The 27,561-nt window shown below is 35.6% G+C and overlaps 2 protein-coding genes across 2 annotated transcripts; both read right to left on the reverse strand.

Moving 5' to 3' along the window:
- Window positions 1–4,477: 4,477 nt before the first annotated feature.
- LOC135688734 (DNA primase large subunit) lies at window positions 4,478–19,352 on the reverse strand. The gene is made up of 18 exons (XM_065205696.2): window positions 19,138–19,352; window positions 18,585–18,703; window positions 17,778–17,905; window positions 17,411–17,458; window positions 16,792–16,864; window positions 16,351–16,446; window positions 15,828–15,884; window positions 15,342–15,422; window positions 15,012–15,079; window positions 13,833–13,911; window positions 13,154–13,261; window positions 12,324–12,398; window positions 10,247–10,323; window positions 9,435–9,484; window positions 8,480–8,562; window positions 6,421–6,489; window positions 5,925–6,034; window positions 4,478–4,625 (listed from the first exon to the last, which is right to left on the reverse strand). The coding sequence occupies exons 1-18, from the start codon at window positions 19,307–19,309 to the stop codon at window positions 4,478–4,480; spliced, it is 1,641 nt and encodes a 546-aa protein (XP_065061768.2). The 5' UTR covers window positions 19,310–19,352.
- Window positions 19,353–23,271: 3,919 nt separating this feature from the next.
- LOC148959562 (ficolin-3-like) lies at window positions 23,272–26,390 on the reverse strand. Its single transcript, XM_089110148.1, has 3 exons — window positions 25,972–26,390; window positions 24,240–24,529; window positions 23,272–23,745 (listed from the first exon to the last, which is right to left on the reverse strand). Exons 1-3 carry the CDS (start codon window positions 26,207–26,209, stop codon window positions 23,422–23,424), a joined length of 852 nt encoding a protein of 283 aa, XP_088966274.1. The 5' UTR covers window positions 26,210–26,390; the 3' UTR covers window positions 23,272–23,421.
- Window positions 26,391–27,561: the final 1,171 nt, after the last annotated feature.

A 27,561-nucleotide genomic window follows, 5' to 3' on the forward strand; every position in this document is an offset into this window, starting at 1 on the left:
CACCCTCTCTTTCTGGCCCACACTCTCTAACCTCTAGAATTAAATAATCCCTAGGGGCTCAATTGAGCTGTAACGGTACTTCATTAAAGTGTCTTTGATAAAGTGAAACGATCTCTGTAATGGAGACCTCTCGTTAATTGAAATCCCTGAAAAATGGAAAAATAAATGTCTCAAAGCCTTGTATTATTTAACACAAGACAGCTGACACTTTACAACGAGCAATATCATTCTCTGTTAACTCCAGCGCATAGATGTAATCTTCAAAAACCAACCAAACAGCCCCATGGCGCCTATCATATCTTCAAAGTCAACTTTTGTCTAACAATCAACTCCAAAGCATTTTCCAGAAAACGACGAAACATGTGACAAAGACCAAAGTTCATGACGATATGTTTATTTTCACCATGAATACAAGCGACAAATTTTATGGCTGATGGACTGTCGTTTTTAAATGAAGAGCAAGAGGATGAATTTTTTATGATTAAAAAGTAAACAAACATGATATACATCAAGGTTATGCTTTAAATGTCATTGCACAGATGAATATCAGCTGAAAAGTATATTTAGACAAGGCAGAAATCTAAATCTTTTGTCAATGATGAGTTTGTTTGTTTAATTCTTTGTAAGTTCTAATAAAGGGTATTTGTATGATTAGGGATGTATACAAGCGACACACTTTTTCATCTTATAGGCTAAATATGCAAACAAGATAACGAAGAATTTTGTACTTTGATCTTACAGCGACAAACTCTTTGCTCCTTTAATAAAATTATAAAAATGATAAACAGGAGGGGACAGGGGCATGGTGGGAATTTTCATGGGCCGGGAAAATCAGATTTTAAGGGGCACACCATTTTGATGCTGATTGCTTCTTGTTGTCTTTACATATAATTTGTTTGAAACGAATGTCACGGAGGCAGTGTGGAGCTTAACTTCACCTCTCACAAATCTGTATTACAAAGGGCCCACATGAAAAGTTTTAAGGCGCATATCGGGAAATTTCCCGAGTTCCGATGGGCCACAACACCCCTGGGAGAGGATACTTATCTATCTATAGTCTCAAGCTTGTAGCTGATACGATATACGCCTCGTAAAAATTATCGAATACCTGCAAGAGATCAAGGCAAATAGAGGCAGCAGAAATGCTTAACACTGAAAATCGGCAGTTTAATCCAGGGCCGTCAGAACGAGCGGAACTGGGGGAGCTGGAGCCCCCCAATAATTGTCAAACTGTAGTATCTTTCCTATATAACAGAGTGCACTGAACGAGAAGGAATACTATGGGCAGCCCTCCCCCTTCCACTATGAATTTCGTTCCGACGTCAGTGTAACACTATCAGTACAATCAAAGGTTGTAGCATCAATGAGTATGATGGTGGCACCTAAAGCAATCCCTCTCTCCCCACTTCAAAACATATTCGGCGTCCCAGTTGAGGGTGCTTTAGACATTTGTGGCTTGAAAAGCAAAACGATAATGTATTGCGAATAGAAACTTTAAAAGGCGCGAGCTTATTACCCTATACTTAGAGCCAATCAAAACCTACTATGCGAGAATCATGTTTTTTCAGTCCAACTTTAGGGTTTCTGCCCTGTATCATTTGACGCTTATAGCGAACAAAGTACAAAATTTGTTTAGCTAAGGGAATATTTTCCCGTACAAAATTATTTGGGAATAGTTTGTCAGACGATAATCCGGGTAAGAAGATAGGGTTACTGGTCTCCAAGCTTTAAGAGCGGCCACTCAATCTCTCGAAAGAAACATACTAACATAAGAGTTCATGAATAACACATTCAGCCATATTGTTAAGGACAGAGACAGCCGATGAATAGAAAATAGTGATTATCAGAGAGATCCCTTAAGATATCCTGTCAAGGCTACTAGGGCAAGTTAAGATTAAGTCCAACCCGTGAGTTGTTTATCATCAAGGCAACTATCTCCATTCAATGACTGAATCTTTCTAGTAGGGGTCAGCCAACTCCTTAAAAGCTTTTCGGAAAACAAAAAAAGCAGTATAATTTCTCTGTTAAAGAAGCAGCAAACCAAAGAGGTTCCTCAAGCAGTCGATATTCTCTTATCAAAAGGATCTCGTTCAAGATTTTACTTGCTAGTTTTGAGACTCAAATTTGAAAGTTAAGTTTTTGGTACCGCAAAATATGAACTTGGCACGAACACTTCTAGGTTTTTATCAATTCGTTTTAACTTTGTGAATGGTACGAACCACAATTTACGTCATAATTTTGTTGCCAATCATGAGCCAATTTTGAGGAAAATTAAAATCATAATGAAAATTAAAACTATGGCTTTATGTTAGCCAAACAAGAAGGACCCAACAATCGTTGTATCACCTACTTCGTATACCGAACGTATCAACATTATATGTAAAAACAGAATGTATCAACAGAGGGAGTTTAGATGTTTCATAACGAAAAGGGACTGGGCCCTAGAAGTTACGAAAGGAGCTCTGGAGGTGTAGTGAAGCTATAAGTGTAACACGGGGCAGAAGATTTTGAGTTTGTTAACGTATCAATTTCATAGCATGGCTCGTGTCAAATAAAGTAGTTGAAGTTGGGGTGATTGGGTTGAAGAACGGAGAAATACACTTCCCTCAACCACTTTTATGTAAAGAAAGTTAGCTGCCTAAAGAAAATCCTATACCCGTACAGCGACAACAAGCTTCTATAATACGTCTGCTAGCACTTGTGTATTGATATTTTTTATTCGATGTGTTATCTTTGTTTAAGGATTGGCTACCAAAATACCAATGACAACCTCATCGCACAAACGGAGTTTTGATATGAACAACAACAACATCACTAGAGAGGACTGGGAAACAGTGAAGCCTCGCATTGACACGACATTAGAAAAATTGAAATCAGACCTCGCAGAACTGAGAAAGTCCGACAAGGTGCTGCTGAAGAAATTCATTAAAATGAGATCTGAAATCAAAGAGCTAAGTAAAGAGGCAGCCATTTTTCAGGAGGAGTCTTTTTTATTATCGGCTAACATGGACAAATAAGAGCTTGATGGGAAAGTATGACGTAAAAATGTGGAATGTTGGCCGCAGTGGGAAAGATTCAATTACTGGGAAGCTTTCAATTTAGAAATATTTGTATTGAAGAGTTTGCCAAACTAACCAGTTGGACGGACCATCATATTGCTGGATGGACCATTAGTGAGACGGTTGGACCATAACTGGCTTAAACCTAAGTCTCAGGCCTATCTTCGAGGCGAGAAACAAAAAGCAAAATAACTGTTTTTAAAAGCAAAGGGATCTGAGAATGACTTTAGAATTTAAAAAAAAAACTCCGCGAGAGATGCGTTACAACTCTATTGCCAGATTGTATTTAGTAATAAAGTGTTAGGTTTGAATAACAGTTCAGAGCAAAGATAAAGTAATAGCATTGTCATAGAAGAGGTAGTAGGAATATAGTTACTTATAAATTAAGCGCGTTGTAATTCGCCTCTGGGCCCATTTGCTAGTTTAAATAACAACAAAATGTATAGGCCCAGCTTTATACAGTAAAAGACTTCAACACTCCAGAAAATCCAGAAAAACTCCAGAAAATCGACATTTGCCTACAATGTGCAGAAGCTCTGGACCAAAAATATATTAATGCCCTCTTCAAACGGACAATTCCTATTAAAGGACACCTTCTGTTAGTAGAAAACTGTCAATATCATATCAGACATCCCACAATATCATACCACTCCTACAATCTTACATTAATTTCACAGTATTCTACTTTTTCGGCGGCAAATTTTAGCTAAAGTAATGCAAAATATGATCATTTACTATTGATGAGGCGAGAGGTAAGACGCTAAAGATTCAAATAAGGGCAGAGTATGAATTCGAGTGACACTGTATTTCCACGTGCATTAATGAAGTCAGTGGATTGCTTGTTGAGCAGAGCTCATAGTCATCATACAAATATATTAGAATACAAACATTCTGTCTCCGTGTTTACGAATGACTGCAGGATAAAATGGGCAGAGAGATCCAAGCACTGCTAGTGATATTTTGAAGGTTATTTCGTTTTAGAGAGGAGCTACTTTTATTGGTTTCGAAGATCGGGGTGCTAATACCTGATAAGATTTGACGCTGGTGAAAAAAAGTCTGTAAGGAAATACTCGCTTCATGTCGATAAATCTATCTCTGGTTTTATCAACTTTTGTGTATCAAGTACAATTGCAAACAGTAAGTTACATTCTTGTTACACCGTTTCTGTAGGTGTTACACTGATGTTGTTTGAAGTATATATATACCTACTAAAAAAAATTTGTCTCAGAATTTAAAGATCCAGCTTGGCCTATTACATCTGAAGGCAATCTTTGCCACTGAATCTATCGAGGGTGAAATCAAAAACCCCACGCAGATTCAGAATCAATAAACAAATACACATAGGCATTGGAGTTTCTTGGTAGATTACAGTATACAGAAGTATATTTAAAAGTACCTTTGGAACAAGGTTTTTTGTTTCACATGTCATCGAGACCTTCCATATCAAAATCATCATTTAGCAAGTCCGCATCATCATCGATCGTTGCTGGCTCAGGTTTTACTTGCGTTGGTTTACTCTGTCCGTTTGCAGTCCACTCTCGTTGAACTGTGTAGGAAGGGGTAGCCCTGCAACATAAAGGATGTCTGGTTTGTACACGTTTTTAGAAGGTACATCAAAACCGAAGCTGCGACCTCAGAAGCTACACAGTGTCATCAGAATGCATTGTGAATCACAACATGATTTTTTATGCAATGAAATATTGTCCGAAACTTTTATTGTCCGAACTTTAATTGTTCGAATATTCGTTTTTAAAGTTTTTAATTCTTAGAAAATAGAAAAAACACGAAAAACGTGTAAGCTTTCTACAGAAAGTAAAAGTTTTGACCAGGGTAGGAACTTTGTTTAATTTCTGAAATCCTTTGCACAAAACTTTCTAAACATCTTCTTTTCGTGCTTCGTAACAATTGCCTTGGAATCTTTTAGCCATAGGTGCTATGCCATTTCAAGACTAGGTTGGTAGCTTCGAAGTTTGTTAAGAAGAAAAAACTTCTTTAAGCATTAAAAAAATGTATGTCACTTCCTGTAAAGCAGATGGAATCTATTGTTGTGATGTTTGTTTCTTTTGCTGTTTTGCTAAATTTTACTCATTATATTAATTATTACTTATATCTTCTTGTTGTTCGTAGACCGATTACGTAAACAAACATTCAATCTTAAATGTGAATCCATTAACACATTAACTCCCTCTCGTAGTGTAGAGTTTAGATTTTATCTTCATTTTTATTTGTTAAGCCTTATGAATGGGAACATGAATAAATATGTTTTTATGAACAGATGCCTTGTAAGTTATTACGATTTTCTTTGCTCTTATTTCCATGTGGTGTAATGGTTATGACAAAAGGTTGTAACTACGCTTGGGCTTGAGCCCTCCACATCGCAGCTTTTCAATGAGGCAAAAAGCGGGGTATTTTGTTTATTTAAGAAGCGGAAAATGAAACAAGGTGTTTTAAGTGGTGGAGATTCCCATAGATCGGACTTGGTTTGGTTGCATTACTTGTAAATTGTTAAGATTGGATTTTATCATTAACATCTTTAACACAATATTGACACCGTTTCAATAAAATTACTTCCATTTTACAATCTTGATCTGCCCATGGGAAAAATACGACGCCTTCAATTATTGTTCAGTCTCTAAATTGGGTACCGAGGCTGGATTTACTAAACGTCTCCCTTTTGCAGAAAAATTTTAAAACTGTTTTAGACTTTTTAATGCTTTGATTTTTCCTCCGTTTCCTTAATTTTTCTCCTGCTCTTTAATTTCTCCTTTGTTGAGCATTTTGTTTAAATTAACGCAAATAAAAATAGAAAGATATAATTATTCATGAACATATCAATGTTATAATCTGAACTTCATTTCAACTAACCTTGTCTGAATTTCATTTTTCTCTCCAGTTTTGATATTCTTCAAGACCTTGACACTTTCGTCAAAGTAACCATTTGGATGGTTGATGCTCATATGCGATCCCTCTGAAACCTACAAGATAATATGATATTGCCTTGACAAATCACTAATAGATGTCATCGCTGCAAAGGAGGATTCGAAATACACACCTTTTTATAAGGGTACTTTTTATAGTTTTGGTGAGCGTCAATATCCATAGAAATTTGTATTTGAAAATGGTTTTGAAAAAAGCAAACATTTCACAACATACTATTTAAATATTTTTCGTTTGACACTCCTCAGAGAACAAAACGTCAGAATAAGGGTCTAAAAGATCACGATGGAAAAAATATACCAGTTGTGGATCGAAATAGGCCAATCTTTGATTGTAAGAACTCGAGCCTCTTACATTGAAAAATAAATCTTGCTATAAATAATGATAATAATTGCTAAGTGTGTTCAAGAAACATATTGAATACCTTGTGAGAAATCTCGAAGTATTTCACGCATGCAACTTGATAGTGCTGTCCCTTAACCAAATTTATAATCTAAAAAATGATATCACAGAGTAAGCACGTGCAAGTACGATGTATATGTTTCATTAAATGTTTATAGGCAAGATGGGCACTAAGCTAAATCAATGATTAGTTTCAAAGCAAAGTTAATTAACAGAGTAGGGTAAGAAAGAGATATATATATAACCTTATATAACCCGTTTCAAGGAACTAATCTTTAATTATTACGATAAACTATGGAAATCAGGAAAAAAATAATTCAATGAAATGTAAATAAGAAATTATGCCTACGTTTACTGTCATTTAATATTTCAAGATCTCTTGAATTGGCAATTAACGAAGGACAGAATAGCCACTCGGATCTAGCAAGGGTATCAGGTAGCTGTCCGAAAGCTACATAACGTAAGAACGCCTAAATTACCTTTTGGACCAAGAAAAAATATGACAATCTAAATTAATCACTGATTGAGAAATCCAAGGTTAGGTTTAAATGATTTAATTTTTAGGAAAATATCAGCACCAACGGTGCCAGGCATATGTTAACCTCTTTTTAAAGTACAAAATCTCAAATATATTTTGAAAAGCTTGTACTAGAATAATCCTATTGGATCAGATCTATCACGTGCTACTTAGATGTCAGTTCAATTGGCTCAAACCATCCTGCGAGGCATAGTGAAAATTTGTTTATTTACATTCCACAAGTTCACAGGTGTTTTGAGATCTCGATCATTGCGAACAGATTTCAGCCTTACATTGGTTTACAACACGTTTTCAGTTGAGGTTCTTTGTTAGATCGCTGCTCAACTAGTGAGCACGAAGGAAATTAGAAGCTTTTAACATAGCAGGGAAGAAGAAAGTATTAATTATAAAACATATTGTAGGCGCATTTCTAGAGCGAAATTTTGATTTCTGAGTCGGACATCTGATAAAATTCATCGATTGGACTGATATCTTCTCAACTTGCATCGTGAAGACATCGTAGAGAGTGCAGAACAGATTGAAGGCTAGTGTAATTGATCTTAGGTTTTTTGAGCTTCACTATAACAATATCGCCTCCCGTTGAACAAATCTCAAGCCTCAGTTTCAAGCGTCGACAAGGATATGATTTAAAGGCAATCGAAGGATACTGAAATGGCTTAAAGGCAATCTATCATGACGTTGATTGATTATAAGAACAAAGGGATTATTTATTGTTTCCAGTCCCCTTTTAATTTATCGCATTGTAAAAAATATGGCGGAGCGCTGGAATTGTGTTTAGGCTATTGTTCCAGCTATTGTTCTCGTTAATCAATCCACAACGAGACAGATTGCCTTTAAGCCAGCTGTCAATCAACAATTGCCCAATGAGTGAGCTTGATACAACTTGCACTCTTATTGATTGGCAGATGGGTTAAGCCTTTTTAGTACCTTTCGACTGTCTTTAAGGACATTAACTTTGCTCTCCATCAACAACTGAGAGCCAAGGGCCACGGGCACAAAATTTTTGGCATCTGATTTTGAGTTGAGCATTTCGGTTACGTATCTCGTGCTTTCAAATTTTCCTGAATTTCTAGGGGTTAAGAATTTCAGTTTTTGCATGGGAGCAAAAAAATGGATATTTTATATACGCAACGACCAGGTGAAGTTGACAAACTTCCAACCAGGTTAAATTGAGCGGCTCACCTCGTTATAAAATACCCTCGTGGAATTACGTTGTTATCTTGAAACTTTTCTTAAACCCGGAATATTTTCACGATAAGAAGAAATAACAGGATTTCCTCGTTGAAGAGCGTGCTATGAAATGTATTAAGTTTACTTTCTGTGGCCTAGCATGAAATGAAATGGGATTGCTAACTAGGTTGCTCACTCTTTGACGGAAACCAAATGACGTCACTCTTGAACCAGTCAGTCTGCGTAATGTCGATGACTCTCGTTATATTTTCAGAAAAAGATCTGCTAGTAAGGTATCTCAATTCATAAAACGGGAATTTATGACTGGATCAGCAGCACAGTAGATAAAAACATTTGAGAATACTACACTTGCCTCATCAATACCATCTTTGGATACTTTGTACATTTGTAACTTTTTCGCTAAAATCTCAGGATCGCTATGTTTGAAAGGGCAACCTAAAATTAAAAGTTTCACCTTGATCAAAACATCAAAACAAACGAAACACACTTATAAAATAACTAAAGTTAAAGCAGAAAATGTCCACAAGATCTAAATATTAATGTTTTATGCAAAATGTTACATTGAATACATTGAAAGATAAAATATTTATTGAGGTCTTGTCTATAATGGGTCTATAATCAGGGGCGGACACTTGATCAAATATTGGGGGGCAAGCCTATTGTTTTAATAAGATGACGTCACATGTCCCATTGTTCTAGAACAAAAGACCTTTGTCCTCTAAAGTATTGGGGGGGGGGGGGCGGTCGCCACTGTCTATAATATTGCAATACACGTTACGATGAACTTTCAGCTTTGGCCATCGATTTCAATACATTATTTACCTTTGCTGGTATGTGCTACAGATTTGTACTTAAAACATCTTAACTTTATCGAGGTGCTTTGAATCAATTCGTATGTAAACGTTTGAAAAGACTGGGTGACTTTAACGGGCTTCCGTTGAACATAGATACCTGATTACGCTAGCAGTGTATTTTAAAGTTCCTGGTGGTATATAGGATAGGATAGGATAGGATAGGATAGGATAGGATAGGATAGGATAGGATAGGATAGGATAGGATAGGATAGGATAGGATAGGATAGGATAGGATAGGATAGGATAGGATAGGATAAAATAGGATAGGATAGGATAGGATAGGATAGAATAGGATAGAATAGGATAGGATAGAATAGGATAGGATAGGATAGGATAGGATAGAATAGGATAGAATAGGATAGGGTAGGATAGGATAGGATAGGATAGGATGGATAGAAATGGATAGGATAGGATAGGATATTAAAAGAGAGCAATTCAAAAGAAGAAACACACCGTGAGAGTCACCAGGTCCCGGCTGATTACCAGTGATGACTTTCATACAGCTACAATAGCAAAACATTGACATTTCAAAAACATCAAATTAAAATCAATTGATTTATTGCACAAAATTTGATATAAATGTAGCTTAAAACTCCACTTTAGCTTACATCTAAATCAATAGATTGAAAGCGTCATGAATTTAGGAAGCAGCAGCTAGGAATATACACAATATCACAGCTTTTGAACATGGGGCAATATTTATTGATAAGGGACAACATTTCTCGAAATAGAATCAGGGGGGTATTGGCCTGTAGCAACTGAGTTTGATAATGCTTGAAAGCAAAAACATTTCTAAATTTTGAAAAAGATTCAAACTCTTTTTGTTCAATTGATAGCACTGAACTTATAGACCGTGTTACACAATCCAAGATGTAATGAAACAAAGTTTGACCCAATCCCCACCGTTTCTAATTCTATAACGAAATTCTTATCGCATCGTGAAATTCCCATTTTAGAACATAGATATATAATGAGCAACGGTATTTTCTAGCCAATGTTGTCTCCCCATGCTTTTAGATTCTGCAATTTTTTATTCTTTTGAAGGGGTGCAATACAATAGCCATGTGGGCATGCTGGCAAAACGTTCCTTTTAAATCCACGCTCTACGAATTGAGCAGCTGTGTCCACAACTTGGTCTCTAACCACGTACACCTATGGCCCCTCGTCTTTCTGCAGGCTTCTTCTTATATGGCTGAACATCTGGCATAATTCAACTCACTTAACTTATCCGTTACAATATACTCTTTGCTCGCTCAAAGTCCTACCTGTAAGGGGTATATGAAGCTCGTTTTCCCTCTTTTCCAAAACTGTGACGTATGTTGTACGCGTACTGTTTATCAAACTGCCAGAAAACAGAATCTTATCAGGAAAATTTTATTTTGAAAAAAAAACAATTATCTAATCAAAAAAGCTGATGTAAACGGCCGTTGAAAACGAACCATGACCACGAAATGTGAAAAGTAGAACTGTTCAGTTATTGTTTTTATGCAGTAACGATCAAGGTCAACTGATCACGTGACAGTATGCATGTTAATACAAGAAAAATTATCCCATCTCCCAGCCCAAGAGCTGGCAGGTTGGATAGCATTTGAACATGCTTACATCCGAAATCTATAACCATCTTTACCTCTTCTTCTTTATCTCACCTCTCAGTCTTCCCGAACTTTTCGGAATAGATTGGACATTGTGTATTGAAAAGTTCGATTAAAAAGATCCGATTACGATTAGACAAAGGTTAGGCAGCTTTCTTTGAAATTTATGAAATGAGCAAAGTATCAGGATGATATTTTTAAGACTATGGAGTAAATATTATGCATTTAAAACCAGGTAGAATAGAAGAAAGAAAAGATAGAGGAAAACCTAAGGGCATTAATACCTAAATGATATTAATACCAAAATCATTAATACCTAAATCCTTAACACCTAAATTAATACCTATACCTAAATGAATAGCAAGCAAATCAAGTGAAACGACCCTGAACAACAAAACCCTACTCTATAAAGTAAAGAAGTCTTGAGGAAAAAAAGAAGAAACCTTGTTGCTTCAGAAAATATTCCAAAAAACTATGAAATCGATATCTAGAAAGAGGGCACATCAATTACGAGGCTTCCACAGTCTCCAGACTTGTGTTTGTACATAGTCTGTCTCCAGACTTGGGGCGTTCACTATTCACGTGTATGATTTATCATTTTTGTAGCTCTTTATGATTTGAGGGCATGCTGACCTAGCTGAGGATTTTCAGGGCCTAAGCATGTCAAAAGGTCATACAGAGGTTTCAATAGCAAGCTCAGCCAGAAATAGCTATATGGTTAACAATGTACCAGTAACAATGAGCGATTACTGTAAAAATAACTTATAAAATGACAGCTGAAAATCCATTCAATTAAATCAACTACTCGATTAAAACAGTAAAATACGGCTAGAAGGCACAATTCTCTATCAGAAAAGGTATGGATACTGTCCCAATAGAAAGAATCAATGAAAGAATTATTTAAATGGTTTAATTCTGATTATTTTCTATAGAAAGCTTGACACAGAACGCATCAGACTCAAAAATTTGGGATGTTAAACAAGACAAAAAGCTCAATGTTTAACTCGTGCTTTGCACATTTAAGTTGGGGTTTGAAACTTTAATTACACTTCTGCAAACAATGTATACCGCTTGAACTACACTTATAGTGTTCCCTAGATGTTCGAAAACATAATTACATCATCAATATGATCGCTTGTAATAGGATTTAACGCCCATCATGTGTGTTGCTTTGTCCCAGGCTGTTGGGCCGCACTAGACCAACTCAAGGGATCATGAGCTTTGCTAGGACATTAAGTTTTGCAACAAAAAAGCCAATCCTGTTTCGTTAAATTATTTCTTTCGAATTGAGACCAAATGATTTGGTTTATAGATAGTAGTTGGCCAGAGGCTAGTCATATCGCTCAATCTTTCTTAAACCATGGACTTCCATCAATTGGCCATTGACAAGTAAAGGAACTTGAGCTATAAACTTAACCATCCAGTCTCTTATTTAGCAAATTCCACGCAGATGTAGCGGCTCTCTACTTAAAGGAGTAACAGCCCTTTTGCAGTTGGTTATGTTAGGGAAAGACTAAAACAAATATAGCCAACGTGAGCTTATAGGAAAGCCCTAGGGAGGGAATAGAGCGAGGTAAGATCAAGTTAGATGATTTTAGTATTGGGTTATAAGAGTCTAGGAAGCACGGAGAGAGTAGGATTGGCTGTATGACTGTCCTGCTCTGAGTTAATATGCTTGATAACGTGGCTAAAAATTGAATATCGTCGCTTAAAAAATGCAAGGCATTCTTAAAAAACAGAAAATGCGTACCTTATCAACATCCATCACTTTTGTAAACTCTGTCCGCCAAAATATTAACGCTTCTTCCAGAGTTAAACCAATGCCCTTAAAACAGCAGACATTTGGTAGATCAAACATTGGGAATAGATTTTTTTTTCCTTTCAGCATTCTTGCTTTAAGTTCAGATAATAGCCGAAAAAAGATTTGAAAATGATTTTAACAAATGGAGACGAGAAGTCTTGTATATATGCTAGTTACATGTTGGAAAAAAAATTCGCAAAAAGTAGCAGGGCATGTATTTCTATTTAAGATGTTTCGAAACAAAATTAGAAAAGTATAGTTCAGAACAGTAAAAGATAGTAAAGGATGGTCTGCTGTGATCATAAGTCGATTGGCACGTTCAGAAGTCGATTTGCTCCGCTTTAATCAGGTGTATGTAACGAAGGAAGAGGGTGTGACAAAGAAGATGCGTGAGTTACTTCGTTAGCACGTACCGCTGTAAACACTTTTTTCTTAAATTAAGCATGTCAAAAAAATACAGGGCTCAGCTTTCTGACCCTAGTTGTCAAATCAACTATTCCATTAGAGCTGACATCAATCAACTTGTTGACACAAGACAATGCCAGATATTTCATTAGAAATGCCTAAACATAAGATATATGAAGAAAGAGAGAATACTCTGTGACCTTCATATTTCCCTTGTTACTTTCTCAGTAAGAGCTCCAAGTTTCTTCCAAGAACTCAAAAGCAAGTATACCTACAGCCTTTTTGCACTGAACAGCAACGCGTGATGTTGAATACCACCTCTTCATGCAACTACTTTGATGAGCGAGGCTTTTAGGTTTATTCAAACGACATACCTTGAGGAACAATCCGAACTGCAATCTTGCAAAGTGCCTTAGATGATGCTGCTGCCTCAACGTTTCATGCAGTTGTCGCATGCATAATGGGTATGAAATCTTGGCAAGCTAAAAATAAAATAAAACGGCTAGTAGAGAATAGTCAATGCATTATCGAAGTTTACTTTCCAGGTCAGTTTACAGCGTTTTCTTTCGAAGCTAGGCCCATCTTGTTTGTTGGCAAATATCCTTTTACATTAAAATGATAGCTCTATGATATATGTTGGACAAATAGTTACGGTATGCGTATTAGGCATCCAACACTGGCACATTTAGTATCAATTGGGACACCCTTTTGACACTCACTCTAATAGGTAGGCACTAATGAGCTTTGGGAACATTAAAAATGCACAAATTAATGCCCGTTAGGTAGCACCGACAACGTATATACAGGAGATTTTTAAACCGTATCGAAGACTTTTCAGATTCTTAGAACTAAGCAATGACCCTTTTATGAAATTAATCTCCGTTCTATTTTTTAATTGAATCGAACAAATAGCTGCAACAGCCTGAAAAGCCTGAAAGGCAATAAACTGTGCACATTTTCTGTTATGAAGTCAACTGCTTGGGTTGAAAGCAAAATGCTGCTTTAAATGATAACAAGGCATAGGCCAGTCAGAAGAATGCGAGGAACTCTTACCGAATCAAGTTGATCAAGCGTGACTTTATCACCATTTGTAGGATTGCGTGTTGTGTAGGAATCCCCAATATATGCAGTGCTGTAACAAATATACTTGTTTCAAAAAGAAAGTTTCACTTCTATTAAATGATTGTTATTTCATTTGCAGAAAATGAACACACTTAATTGTGTGGGAAGAAAATGCCAAGGAGGATTTAACACGAGAACAGTCAAATTCTTTACCTGGCCACTACAAAGTTATTCACTTTTGTGCCAAAGACGGGAATTATGGGGGATTTGGAGGCAACTGCATTCTCCACCGAATTCGAATAATATCATGGGAAACTAAAAACGCCCACCCAAGTAGGGAGATAGTAAGGTATGGTGCAGATATTTAGTGAAAGAATAAAGGTTAGTGAATGAAGGAGATAAAGAGAATGTTGTAAACTGAATGTAATAAAAAAGGATGATTGATCCTAAATATATGATGAAATAAAAGTGATGGTCAAGATATGATGCTTTCTTATTTCTTATGATATTTAAAAACATGTTTAAAGTGGCTATTCACTTGTTGTTTGGGTATTGACAAGAGAATGTCGAAGTTGGAGAAGAAGTTGGAGAAGAAGTTGGAGAAGAAGTTGGAGAAGAAGTTGGAGAAGAAGTTGGAGAAGAAGTTGGAGAAGAAGTTGGAGAAGAAGTTGGAGAAGAAGTTGGAGAAGAAGTTGAAGAAGAAGTTGGAGAAGAAGGAACTAAAAGAAGGTGAAGAAGGAGAAGAAAAAGAAGAAGGGGGGAAAGAGAAGGAGAAGAAAGAAGTAGAAGAAGGAGCAGAGAAGGATGAGAAGGAAGTAGAAGAAGGTGAAGAAGGAAGTAGAAGAAGGAGAAGAAGGGAGTAGAAGAAGATGAAGAAGGAAGTAGAAGAAGGAGAAGAAGAAAGTAGAGGAAGGAGAAGAAGGAAGTAGAAGAAGGAGAAGAAGGAAGTAGAAGAAGAAGGAGAAGAAGGAAGTAGAAGAAGAAAGAGAAGAATAAGAAGAAAAAGGAGAAAAAGAAGAAGAAGGAGAAAAAGGAGAAGAAGTTTGAGATGATGAAGAAGAAGGAGAGGAATAAGAGCAGCGGAAGAACAGATAGAATTGATTACTACAACATGGTTGAACAGTGGAGCATTTAACTGAGAGGATAAAAGCAAGAAGAAGGAGATTTTACCTTAGATTTTTTAACATTGGCAGCAGTCTTTCATTTTCTTGTAAATACGGCAGCTGTCGGCTAGTTATCTACAAATTTAGTCAAACAGTTAACAGTTAAAATGGTCAAAATAAAATTAAATTCACCCAACTGATAGACTAATAAAGTTGACCACAAAAGAAACTGGAAACAATTTTCAAAAATAATGATTACAGTTCAGCTACCTATGAAAACGGAGGACCGCTGTAATTCTAGGGCTTCAACTGAAACAAGTCTTTGTCTTAATATCTATAGCAAAAAGAGCTTTTTCAATATGATTTGTATGGTTAAAAGAAAACATGATCAGCTTACAACAAGAGCTTTTGAAAGCTGACTTCGGTATTCATTCAAAATGATGGAGACTAACTCCCCTCTTGGTATGTATGCAAATCCCTGCAAAAGCGAAGAAACCATCAATTACTTAAAAAAGAAATACAAATTTATGGAAATGTTTGAGCAAAAAAAAGATTTACTGATCTTAAGAAACTTTTAACAAATAGGTTTTAACTACTGCAAAGTATGAAGATGGCAGGACCAAAAGAACTGTGAAAGGAAGAGGGCATGTTTGATTGCTTTTTTCATTGGTGCTGACTTCAGGTCCTTATCTGATGTTTATACTTTAAAAAGTGTTGAACAAAAACTGCTTTATTATGCTATATTTCCTTTTTTTGTGCCAACCTCAAGCTTCTAAGACCATGAAACCATGAAAAAATTACACAATGCTTTTCCCATCATATGGATTTCAAACTAAAATGCTAACATAAATGTAAATGATAAAAGATGTCTTCCGCGATATACCTTGGCTAGGTAAACCTTCCTTCCCTTTATGAGGTCAATTGCTTCTGTGAAATAGACCTGGAGAAACAAAAATATTTTGCAACCATTTTGGTAAACTTTACCAGAAGTTGCTTTTAACTGACACAGCATATTATGAATTCAAAGCTGAAATTCCTGGACTTTAGCCAAAAATGCATTTAGCAAACACTCACAAACTATTCTCCCATACTGTGAAATAGAGTACTCATTTGATATATCAGCGGGTCGCTTGTCATATCTTTAATACCTTTACTCTTGAAATATAACTTAGTATTGTATCGACTCATTCAATATCATAACATTTATGCACCAAACTGACTTCAACAGAAGGTTACTAGTTTTGCTTCAAAAAGAAGTGTTTCTTGCCTGGCAGAATAAAACACCTCCTTTCTGAGGAGAATAGTGAAGGAATTTTGAAAACAATGTACCCTAACAAAAACAATCCCTCACTTGTCTTTATCCCTTGGCTGAAGGTAAGGATTAACTGTTTATTTGATATACCTACCTTATAGTAATCAGTATTCATGACTTTTTCGTTAGAAAGGTCAAATCCTGAGTCTCTGAGTTGTTCACAATTCTCCCTCTTTTCTTCTTCTGAAATCTGTTATCATAAAGATTGAACTTATCAATTCTAAAAATTTAAATTCTTAAAGAAATAAAAATCTTACATCTTCTCTTCCGTACAAGCAAGATCTAATTCTGTAAGCATTGTTATAAGGAAAAGGTATTGAAAGTCTGTAGAAAGTTTGTGGAAAGTGTAAGGTTTTTCTTTAGAAAGCTAACCATCCAAAATTTTGTTCCATGCTTCTTTTATTAAATGCAACCCAAAAATACTATGAATGTTTTATAAGCAACAAAGGAAAAGCAAACCTTGTTAAAACTTAACTAATCCTACAAAAACTACAATAACGCTGTTACAGCAAAACAAGACAAAAGTATCCCATACTGTTTGGTAATGCAAATTATTCATCTGCAGAAATCTATCAACTTCATCTGACGGCTCTTGCTGAAAGCGATATCTGAGGAAGGAAAATAATTGTCTGTAATTAGCAGTTGAATCTAACTTGACTCTCATAGTCCAACACAAATACAAAAATCCACTTTTACAGGTGGCCTTTGGCCTTCAACATTTTGTTTTGAAACTCTGATGTTTGGCAACACTTTGATGTTTCGAAACTCTGATGTTTGGCAACACTTTGATGTTCAATCTCTCAGATAAAACTGTAGAATCTGATGTGACCTTAAGTATCTTGCCTAAAAACAAAAGTTCAAGCACATCTAGTGTTATTGAATATTATAAAAATTCATTGACAGCGAAAAATATTTACACTGGAGGTATTAAAAGCTCTTAATGTTGGGAACATATGTCCCTAGGTTAGGATTAAAAATATAATGACAAGAGAACTGCAAATGAAAAGAGCAACAGTTAATTTTTCTTTCAACAATCAATAAAATATGATTCCAATGAATAAACTAAATAATACTGTGCAGTTTGAGCACATAATTTAAATTATATACTGAATTTAACTCATCATCAACAGAAAAGAAGAATTAAAAAACATTACCTGAACAGCTCTATTTCTTGATTTAGAAACCATCTTCGTAAATCTTCCCTTTAGAAAAAAAAAGAATCATTCAGATGAATAATTATTGCCAACACATATATCTCTTTCAATAATAACATATCTCTTTCAATTGGCTGGCACTTAAATAATTCCAGGGTATCTCAACTGCATGATGAGACTAGTTTGTAGCAGTTTCATTTGCTAAAATAGACTAGTTGCTAAAATGTAGCAGTTTCATTGTCCTACACATATATACATTAAGGGGCATTCAACAACAGGTTATGGAATAATGTAGATCAGAAGCACCTCAACAGGTTTCATTAGGAACAAACAATGATTAGGAAGCAGAATATTTTGAGCCCCATACGTTCTTGAAAAGGCAAGCCTCAGTATAAAGTGTGAGATGTGATCTTTTCTCCTGTTTTGTAGCCTTTCTTCTTCTTTGCCTTTTCTTTTTGCATCAGAATAATCTCCTGATTCATGCAAAAGTCGTTTCTGCATATAAAGAAACAGTCGAATATAAAACAGCAACACTTGGTTAAACAAAAATTACTTTATCAAAGCTGTCAATGCATCCTTATTTAAAGACACCTGTGATATTATTAATGCTAAAATAATGGACTATTCAAAAATCATATTGGCAAAAGATACAAAATATCAAACATTGGCCACAGGCAATCTTGCATACCTCTCCTAGAATTTCCTTTAAAACGTTTCTCTAAAAGGTTTATGCATTTTGGTTTATAGAACAGGATCTTGAATAGTTGCCTGATGATTACTTTAAGCATGAAATGAGGAGTAGCAACTTAGAACTGCCTGTTCTATACACCAGATAGCATTTACAGCTGTGCCTACACAGTATCAAGCATTTTATGACAGACTGGTAACCTGCAATTTTCATCCCTTAAAGGTTTATAATCAATTTGTAGTTTTGAATCATGTTTAGGTGTAAAAACTTTTATTTTTGCACATAAATGACTGAAGGCTGACAACCATTATTTATTGACTTTCAATGTAGGAGTCGCATACCTCCAAACTATCCTTAGGTATAACCAATAAATTAGGAAATGGTGCTGTGAATTTGAAAATCAAACTCACTATAGTTTCAATTACAGTGTTGATCAATGGGATCAATGTGTCAACCATAATAAACTATAATAATTTATGCAATCACCTCACTTCCTTCTAAGAAATCGGCAGGGAGAAAACCTTTCAAAAGATCTTTCATTCTTTTGTTATATTCATCACTGTCTCTTTTAAAGCGAATACCAAAGTTTTCAATCTCTCTGAGAACTGAATTGAAGAATTATCGTTATTTATCACTGACAGACAATTTATCAAATCAACACATCAACAAATCATACATATAATGATGATAAACAGTGACCACTCTCGGTTCAATAAACAATAAACATTAGGACATATTAAGATAAAACTATCAAAACGCTGTAAACTTCTTGTTTGTTTTTTTAGTGCAACGTTATTGAAACTGGAGTAGGTACTGTTCTTGTTTGCAAAAAAATCCAATGGCGATGGCCGATGATGGATTAATTTTCATAATCATTTGATGGGTAGATTTTACTTTGAACGAATAAACCATCTCACATACAACAAAGGTAATGAATAGAGAAGGTGTGTTGAATATAAAACATAATTTATTATGCATTTTATATGACAAATAAAGCGTTTATTACAAATACAAAACTTTGAAAAATAGTAGGCCTAACCTTTCAGCCGTTCAACTGCAAACTGTTCGAATTCCTCAAGGGAAAGTTCCTCTGTAGGTGGTTTATTATAAATTTGCAAACAATGCCGATACCGTTCGGCAACATTAACAATGCCATGTTCGCCTCTGACTTCAAGCTTTGCTCTTTTTGTCCTCCCACGAAAAGTCGCCATTTTAACTAAACCTTTTCCCGCGCAATATTATAGGCCTCGATATAAGAATGAGGCGATGGCGCAATATTTGAATCACACCAAAGGCAAGAAATGGCTTCAGATTTTTGGTAGGTATATAATATTTTACGAATTATTTTACATCCTTTTATGGTTGAATTTCACTCATTTGAAGAGGGTGTATACTGATAAAACCATGGCGACCCCTTTAAGATGGTGAGTACGGCTAAGGCCACCTTTGACCAAGCACATCAAGGTTAGCAGTAATGTATGAATTATTATATGGCCTAATTTCGAGATTCCGAAAGGTGAACCGCGACTTGAATCAAATTGAAATAGACTGTATTTTTTCAATTTGTATAATGGTGATATTTTATTCACTAAGCATTATTGTAATTAACTGCTGAGAATGTTTAATGAAATGAAATAAAAAAAATGAAATGAAAATGAAAAATGGATTTTATTTAGGGGTTTTATTCTATTTGCTGTCGGGGTTCTCATTGAATTAAATAGTGCAATTCATATTTTGGTGTTAACATAATAATAATAATCTTTCATATTTATACAGGTTAACTTGTTCAGAAAGTAAATTACTGTTAAACCAAAGGCATCAAATTTGTAGTAATAATATTCTAAGTAAGATCCGTACTAAGCCCCTAAGTTCTAGCATCCTACAGGTTAACTCGCTCATGCGTGCCTATGTTATTTTTCAAGTCCTGTGTGCTGCTGCCATTTACGAGTTCTGGAGATTGGATTTTGCACGAAGGCCTTTCCATTGTCTCATGTGAATGCATTCAAGTGCTTTTGGTAGGCCTTATCGTGCCTGTTGGGAATGCTCTTTCCATGCTGTTCTCTCCTTGCAACTGTTTATGGCGCAGGCTTGCTGATAAGATGGTGACTCGCCTTCTATCAGGTATTTTACCAGATTGTTTTGGTGCCATTAGCTTGGTCCCCTTACAATAAAATTTTGTTAAAGTGCAAATTTGATCATTCCCGCTTCTTTTAAAGTAAATTTTGCTACCACGTCCGCGTCCTTTCTTGCGGATTCTATCGCTCGGTATAAAGCGATGCATTTATTTGATCTAAAGTTCCACAACCATTTGTTTGTTAACATTTTTTGGCTGGCCCTTTGGGGACACTTGGTGAAATATTGGACGACAAGCCTTTTGTTTTGTCAAGATGATGTCACATTTGTGCATTGTTTTAGAACAAAGGACAGCTGTCTTCCAAAATATTTTGGGACTGCCCCTCTGCCCCCAAGTGTTATCTTCTTTGCTCCCAAGTGCTACCCCCTTTGCTCCTAAGTGCTTTAATCTTCCAAGATTCATAATTGAAAATACACAAGCAGAATCATGATATATTCTTACAAAATTATGATCATGTATGTGTGTTTTAATTATGGTTTTAAAATCAATAAAGGTACTAAGTTACCTAAATATATTTTGTCATATAACACACAGAAATCGCATCAAATCATTGCCTCAAAATATCATAGACCAAAAACATCCGAGAACCATAGAACGCTTTCAAAATTTGGAATATGTGAATCGACCGTTATATTTACTGTAAGGAAGCCTGGTACGCTAGAGTGAATTATTAGTTAAATTTTACATTATTTTTAGACTTTTTCACATTTATATTGTAATGCTCCCAGCTGTTTTGTTTCTTTTCTGTCCATTGCTTATTAGCGTGAAATGCTGGATTTTCCCGAAGAGTATCCACAAAAGCAGTTTTTACAAATTTCATGCTAAAACCGAGTTCCAACAAAGGCATAAAACAAAGTGAATCGAATATAGCTGGATGAATGTAATGAAACAGAATTAGCCAACCAACAGGCTGGAAGACACGGCATTAGCAATGCAAACAAATGTCCCAGAAATCTATCAGGTATATTAGAACCGATGTTCCGAAATACGGAAGCTTGTGTGGTGATTTAAAGTTAGAGAACTAGTGAAAGAAAGGGTAATGGATTTAGAGACACGTTGATGAAGCAAAAGTAAAAAGCTTATCTAGGGCTGCAGAAACATATACTGCATTAGGTGCTAATTAAACGGTTAAGGTGCAAGTGACTGGAAATCTCTGATTAACAAGCTCATTGACTTTAACGAAGAAGGGTGGAGGTGACCCAGCAATTCGCAATTGCAGGCTTGTTTCTGATTGATGACTTAACTTTGAGACTCCCTGCCAAGTTATAGCTCAAAGATGTGTGAGTTTTACCATTTTACAACGACCTCGACGTCGACGATATTTTCATTCATGGGGAAAAATTGCTGTTGCGCGGCTATTCTTCATTCTACCAAGATTAGATTTTATCTTAATCTTATTTTATCCATACATATGAAATTTATTATATCTTATGTCTCTAAATTTTCGTTAGTCTATGACTAAGTCATATGCATTTTAATTCTGCAAACAATTATATGGTAGCGCAAGATTCAAAATGGCTTTGAAAAAGGTAATATCCTAATATTTTTATCTGACAGTCTTAAGAAGTATATTTCTCAGAATAATGATTAAGAATGTTGAGATAAAAAATGTAAGAACCTCACCGCGGATTGCTAAAAGTGGATAAACCATTTTGAAATTCTGACAAATTTACTTTATGCTCTTTCCAGAGACCCGGGGTGCATCGATAAACTGCCCGTTAATATGAAGGATCACTCACCAAAGATCCTTTGAAATAACAAAATTTTTAAATGTACACCAACAATAGATATCTATAAGCGACATAAGAGAAGAGAATAGGCAACAGTTAGTGCCAACTACCGATAAAAGGTATTACTTTTGGAGTCCAAGGGTGAAAACAAACTCCTGTCCACACCACAGTGATTTTTCATTCACATCGATTCCATTCTTGACACGTGTTTAAGAGGCTATTTAAGAAAAATCAAAGTGCCTAATGTAAATTCGTAAAAATACTTCTTTTTCAACAAATAAAAGCCCAAGATGTGGTTCCTTTTTAGTGTCGTAAAAAGGCAGCTTTTACTAGAATATGCATTTTCAGCAAGATGAAAGATGCAACTTTTTTGCTTTAGTAGCCTAAACTTTGCCTTTCATATCAAACTTTTTGAATGACAAAACAAACAAACGTGACTTTTTATATACAACGTCAATCCAGTATCCAGACCAGCCCCCTTCTCCTTTGTACGCAAACATACGTTTTTGACTTGTTCCCCTCCAAAGACAAAGATACAGCTTTTTGTTTGAGGGGGGGGGGGGGGGGCAGCCCTGATAAAAGTGTAACAACAGTCATATTTTACAAAATAAAAGTAGTTTAACTATGCTACTTAAGTTTTTTGGGGGCCTTGGCCCTCCGGTATCTCAGTCCTTGCTCCCCTCCCCCTGTCCTGCGTACTTACTATGTGAATGGCCCCTATATACAACTTTTTTCTTTGGTAGAAAATAAATATCGCGCATAAAAAAGTTATCGTTGGTTTGGCCCCTTAACATACGTCAGATTTTTCATGTGGCAATGTTTATCCAAGTCCTGGAACACCATAAAAACTTTGATAGAATGCACATCCCTTCCAAATGATATTTGTTGTAACCAAACTAGAAACTTTTAAGTCATGCTTACTTCTGCCCAAGTCTAGATATTTCCTTCTCTATTACATCATCATTACATCATCTTAACTGATCCTTATTCAGCAATTTAATTTCTGTATAAAAGTATGTTAATTTGTATGTAAGTTCAGTTCAGTTCAGTTCAGACAAGAGTTATACAGGCAGCACACTGTCTCTCTCACTGGCTCCGTGTTCTCTGCACGTTAAATAAGATTCGAAGTAGCATCAGCTATGGAAAGTCAAAGAAAACAGGATGGGAGCCACGACAATACTTGCTACTTGATATCGTTACTATAACTCTTTGCCATTGAAGATATACATGCACTAGGTCTCTATTTCAAAAGCTTTATGATGAGCAATGTATTCTGCAATTTTATATTAAGGTAAGTTTAAAACAAAGTTTTGAAAACGATGAACAAAAAAAAGTCTTATTAACACAGCACTGAATTCCTCAGTTCTCCTTCTCTAAAAGATATCTTAATATACAATAAAATTCTTAAGCTTTGAGTAGCCAGCTTTTTTAAATGCCCGCCATAGTCCCGTTTTCTTCCCTATCCAACCAGGATTCTTATCAAAACTACTTTCGACTTGAGTCCAATCCACTTTGGCTCATTGTCTGTATTGAAAGAACAGTAAGTGCAATATGCTTCGCCACCCTTGTACCACCAGCCTCCTTTGTATGTTTCAGCGCAATTCGAATCGTCATTGTCATTATCTCGATCAAACGTCGTAAACGGCGCACCATTGCAAGAAGTGAAACTGTCGTAAGCTGTCGATATCTCTTCGACAAACCGACCAGTTTTTAAAAGAAAATTTTGACTCTCGTCACCGATTGACATTCCATTGTAGATTGCAATAAAACTGTTACCATTGATCTTTTAAAAGAAAAACAAAGTATGTTAGATAGGCCCTTTCCACACTTAAATAGACAATTTGAATCTGTGCATTTTCACTTGTGGATAGACTTTCTTTTCACATGTATTCAATGAATTTAAATTCACTTATCAGAGTGGAAATTTTCGAATGCTAAAAATTTGATAACTCATGTAACGACCGAATTCGATATGAATACGTGCGGTTGAAAAATTATATGCTAATTAAATATTCCCACAATATTGCCAGCAATATTTAAGTGATACTTTCAATACTACCTTTAGTATCGAGACGTAGCTTATCATAATGTTACTGGTATTTTGTGTATTATGAATATTTAACTGGAGTCTTGCAGTATTATCACGAATATTTTAGGGTGATCTCATACCTTCTTACGGTAAAGCATTACACAAGTGGGTCAAGTTCTTTTATAAAAATGGAAGCAAATTTCACATTCTCAACATCTAAAGCAAATATTGTATAAGAAATACTGAACCATATTTCCTTCAAACAGTATTTTCCGGGGCTTTGTTCGTGTATAAAGATGCAGGTTGGTGAGGCCAATCCAAAAATTGGTTTTGAAATCACCGAAGCCGGCCTTATATTCATCCCAGCTCCTTGAAAAGCTAGTATCGTTGTCCGTTTTCTGTTGCATGAGTATCCATCCTTGGTCAGCTGTCACCATATCACAGTACACCCTCAACATTTCTCCGTTTGGCAAGGTTAAATCGTAAATATCACTTTTTCTCCAGCCAGCTTCGCGTATTTCATTGCATGTACTGTAAGCTGATTAACAAAGAGAAAAGAAAACAAGTGAAAATGTGTCGAGATTTCACAGAAATGCCGGTGACAATTCAATGATATTCTGCAGGATAAGCAATAACATTGTAGTGATATTCTGGAATCTAAACATATGTATTTTTACATATTGATTCAGAATCGGACGTACTAGATCCTCGAAATATTACGTAATTACTAACATTATGGCTGATAGATCTCGTCCTATTTTCCAGGCCTATCAAAATATGCCTGGTAAAATTATAAGGACATTTGAAAAATTAAAATTGACGTTAATATTGTGCTGAAATTTGATAGAATTGTAGGTGTTATTTAATTGATGACCTCAATGGACTACCATTGATATCGTAGAGAATTTTCGTAGAGGACTACCAGTGATATTTTAGTAGAATTCTGTAGAACTGAAGGAAGGTTCTGGTGATATTCCAAGGTCTGCCACAGATGTTGTAATAATTGTTGGCAAGCAAAGGACTGCTACTGGTATCGCAGTAAAATTCTGCAGAGTAGTGTCCAAGTGACGTCATCAAAAAGTCTTTTTGCATAAATTTACAATTTTACACCTATAACTTGCAAAGGTGAAATCTGTTTAAAACTCGGCAAGGTATGACAGGCAAAAGACATTGGTTTTGCTAATCGATTACTGTTTGTATGGCCTGGTCCATTGTTTTAGAGCAAAAGCAATTTGCAGTGATTTGGTAGGGAATATAGCCGATTTACATTTGGCAACAAATTCAATTGATATTGCAAATTTAGATTAATTTTGCAATGTCTCTTCAGGCAATGGGGTGAGAATTTTAAAATTCTAAAAATTCCGTTGTCGCCAGAAACATTGCAGTGAAATTTAATACAATTTGAGGGATTTTCCTAGCAATGCCATTGCCACTGACATTGTAGTGAAATTTTGTACAATTTTAGAAATATCTTATCGATATTTCAAGAGAACCACTAACATTGTAGTGAGGTCTCGAAACATTGCAAACATGTTTAGAACACATTCCTAGGACTACCGTTCATATTGAAATAAAATTCTGTACAACTTGCAGGTTTGATTCAGTGATTTTTTTAGAATTACTGCTAATTTGATGTAGCAAAATATTTTTATAACCTCGCAGGTGAATTTTAGCACAATTTCGGAGATTTGATATAACTATTTCAACGACATTTTACATTATAGCGAGTAAAAATATAGTTTTGTTTTCCTTAGCCCCAAAATTATTCAGCAAATTTTCTTGTTGAATAGAAGAATCCTACTGCCTAATTAGAATTAAGCATATTGTAACATAATAACACAGGTCTCTACGCCTTTAATAAGTCTCACCTTTTAACACTGTCCTAACAACTAGTCATTCGTTGCCTTAAAAATGCCCCGCTCAAGCCCAAAATGGGGTAAGAAAAAAATAGTGACTGCAGTAGGGTGGTATGATACATACTTTGCTGGACTTTTTTGTAGACTAGAGCAGACTCGTTTCCCTCTTTATTTGGCACAGTGACTACGTCACAATCATCATCCATGCTGCAGCCGTGGAATTTGGTAAGGTCCAGTGCTGCATCGTCGGTAGTATTACCAACTTGTTTGTAGAAAGCGGATCTATATTTCGATGATACGATGTTAAGCACTGCAAGCAACAGCAAAAATTTTAGAAACTTTAAAGCACTTATGGAGGCCATCTTCCATCTGCTTACACACAGAAGTAAATCTTTGACATTTTTACCTGACTTAAATACTTTTCTCGTGTCACAGCTGAAAAAAACCTTTTTTAGCCCTTAAATAATACCTAGTCATAAAGCAAGTTTTATCCAAAGCTCTTAATGGGTTCTTTTCCATAATTCACACTGTTCCCTAAAAATAACTATGTTCGGCTTCAATTAAACTAGACTTTTGCTGTGTCTAACCAAAGATAGAGAACAAAACTGGTAACTAAAGGGAAAAGCTTGGACTGTGATGGTTGATTGGCATGATAAGTGGTGGATAGGAGAACAATAATTATGACGGTCAACTTGACATTCTATTTAAAGACATACGCAGATGTTACCCTCGTTTAGTTTTGTGATTCAAATTCACTTAGTGACCGATTGGAAAGGATTCACAGGTTCCCTCCAGCTTATTCAAATTTCTTGCTCTGAAATCTGTAGGATTTTTCGGAATTTATGGAATTTTATTTTAGACGTTTCGATTGTAAGTAGGGAAATCTGATTATTTTGCCCAGTTTAAAATTGGGCTCATGAAAATAGGAAGGGGCCAGAATAAAAAATCACATGGAAATATATTTTGCTTTCAAATTTCACAGAAAATTTTTTTTTTTCATTTAAAGAAATGGAATAATTGTTGTTTGGAGAAATATTTCACAATAAAATCTTGAATCAAAGTATACCACGTTTAACAATATACCGTTTGCCACTTTCAAGAATTTGATTAACAAGACGCCTCTGCAATGTGCAAATGCTGTTTAGTGAAACGAACAAAGGGTGCCCAAACATGTCCAAAACTATTCCCCAACTGTATCACACATAATCAAAATAAATGATCAGTTATCACGTCACTTAGGGGTGAAAAATGTGTCACTGTGATGTCCGATCGTCATTGCTATACACCGACGGTATCTATAGTTCAGCATCGTAGCAAAAATTCCACTACCATTTCTAGAAATAATTGCCATAAACAAAGTCATGCCGGAGCCGGTGGCTGGAGGGCAATAGCCCCTACACTTTTTGCTGAACTGTTATATTCAGTCAGGTAGTGGGATCAAAGATGATGGACGAAAAACTACCAGGAAACTTTGCCAATTTTTCTAGAGATATCTAGAGAAAATCTTGTTCATTATTTGTAATAAATCGCAATCTAAACTAAGTAGTTGTGTAATCTATCGAAACTGGGCCAGTTGGTAGCCATTTGGTAAGACCTCTAACCGACTGGACCCTCTTGTCAGACCTAGATGGGAATACCCCCCCCCCCCAAGGCTAATACCTAGTAGCTCTGGAAAAGGTTGGTTGAGAGCAGTTCGAAACTTTATTTTTTACTA

Source organism: Rhopilema esculentum, chromosome 9, assembly GCF_057945365.1.
Source record: "Rhopilema esculentum isolate cy_ngs chromosome 9, ASM5794536v1, whole genome shotgun sequence".
NCBI classification, from domain to species: domain Eukaryota; kingdom Metazoa; phylum Cnidaria; class Scyphozoa; order Rhizostomeae; family Rhizostomatidae; genus Rhopilema; species Rhopilema esculentum.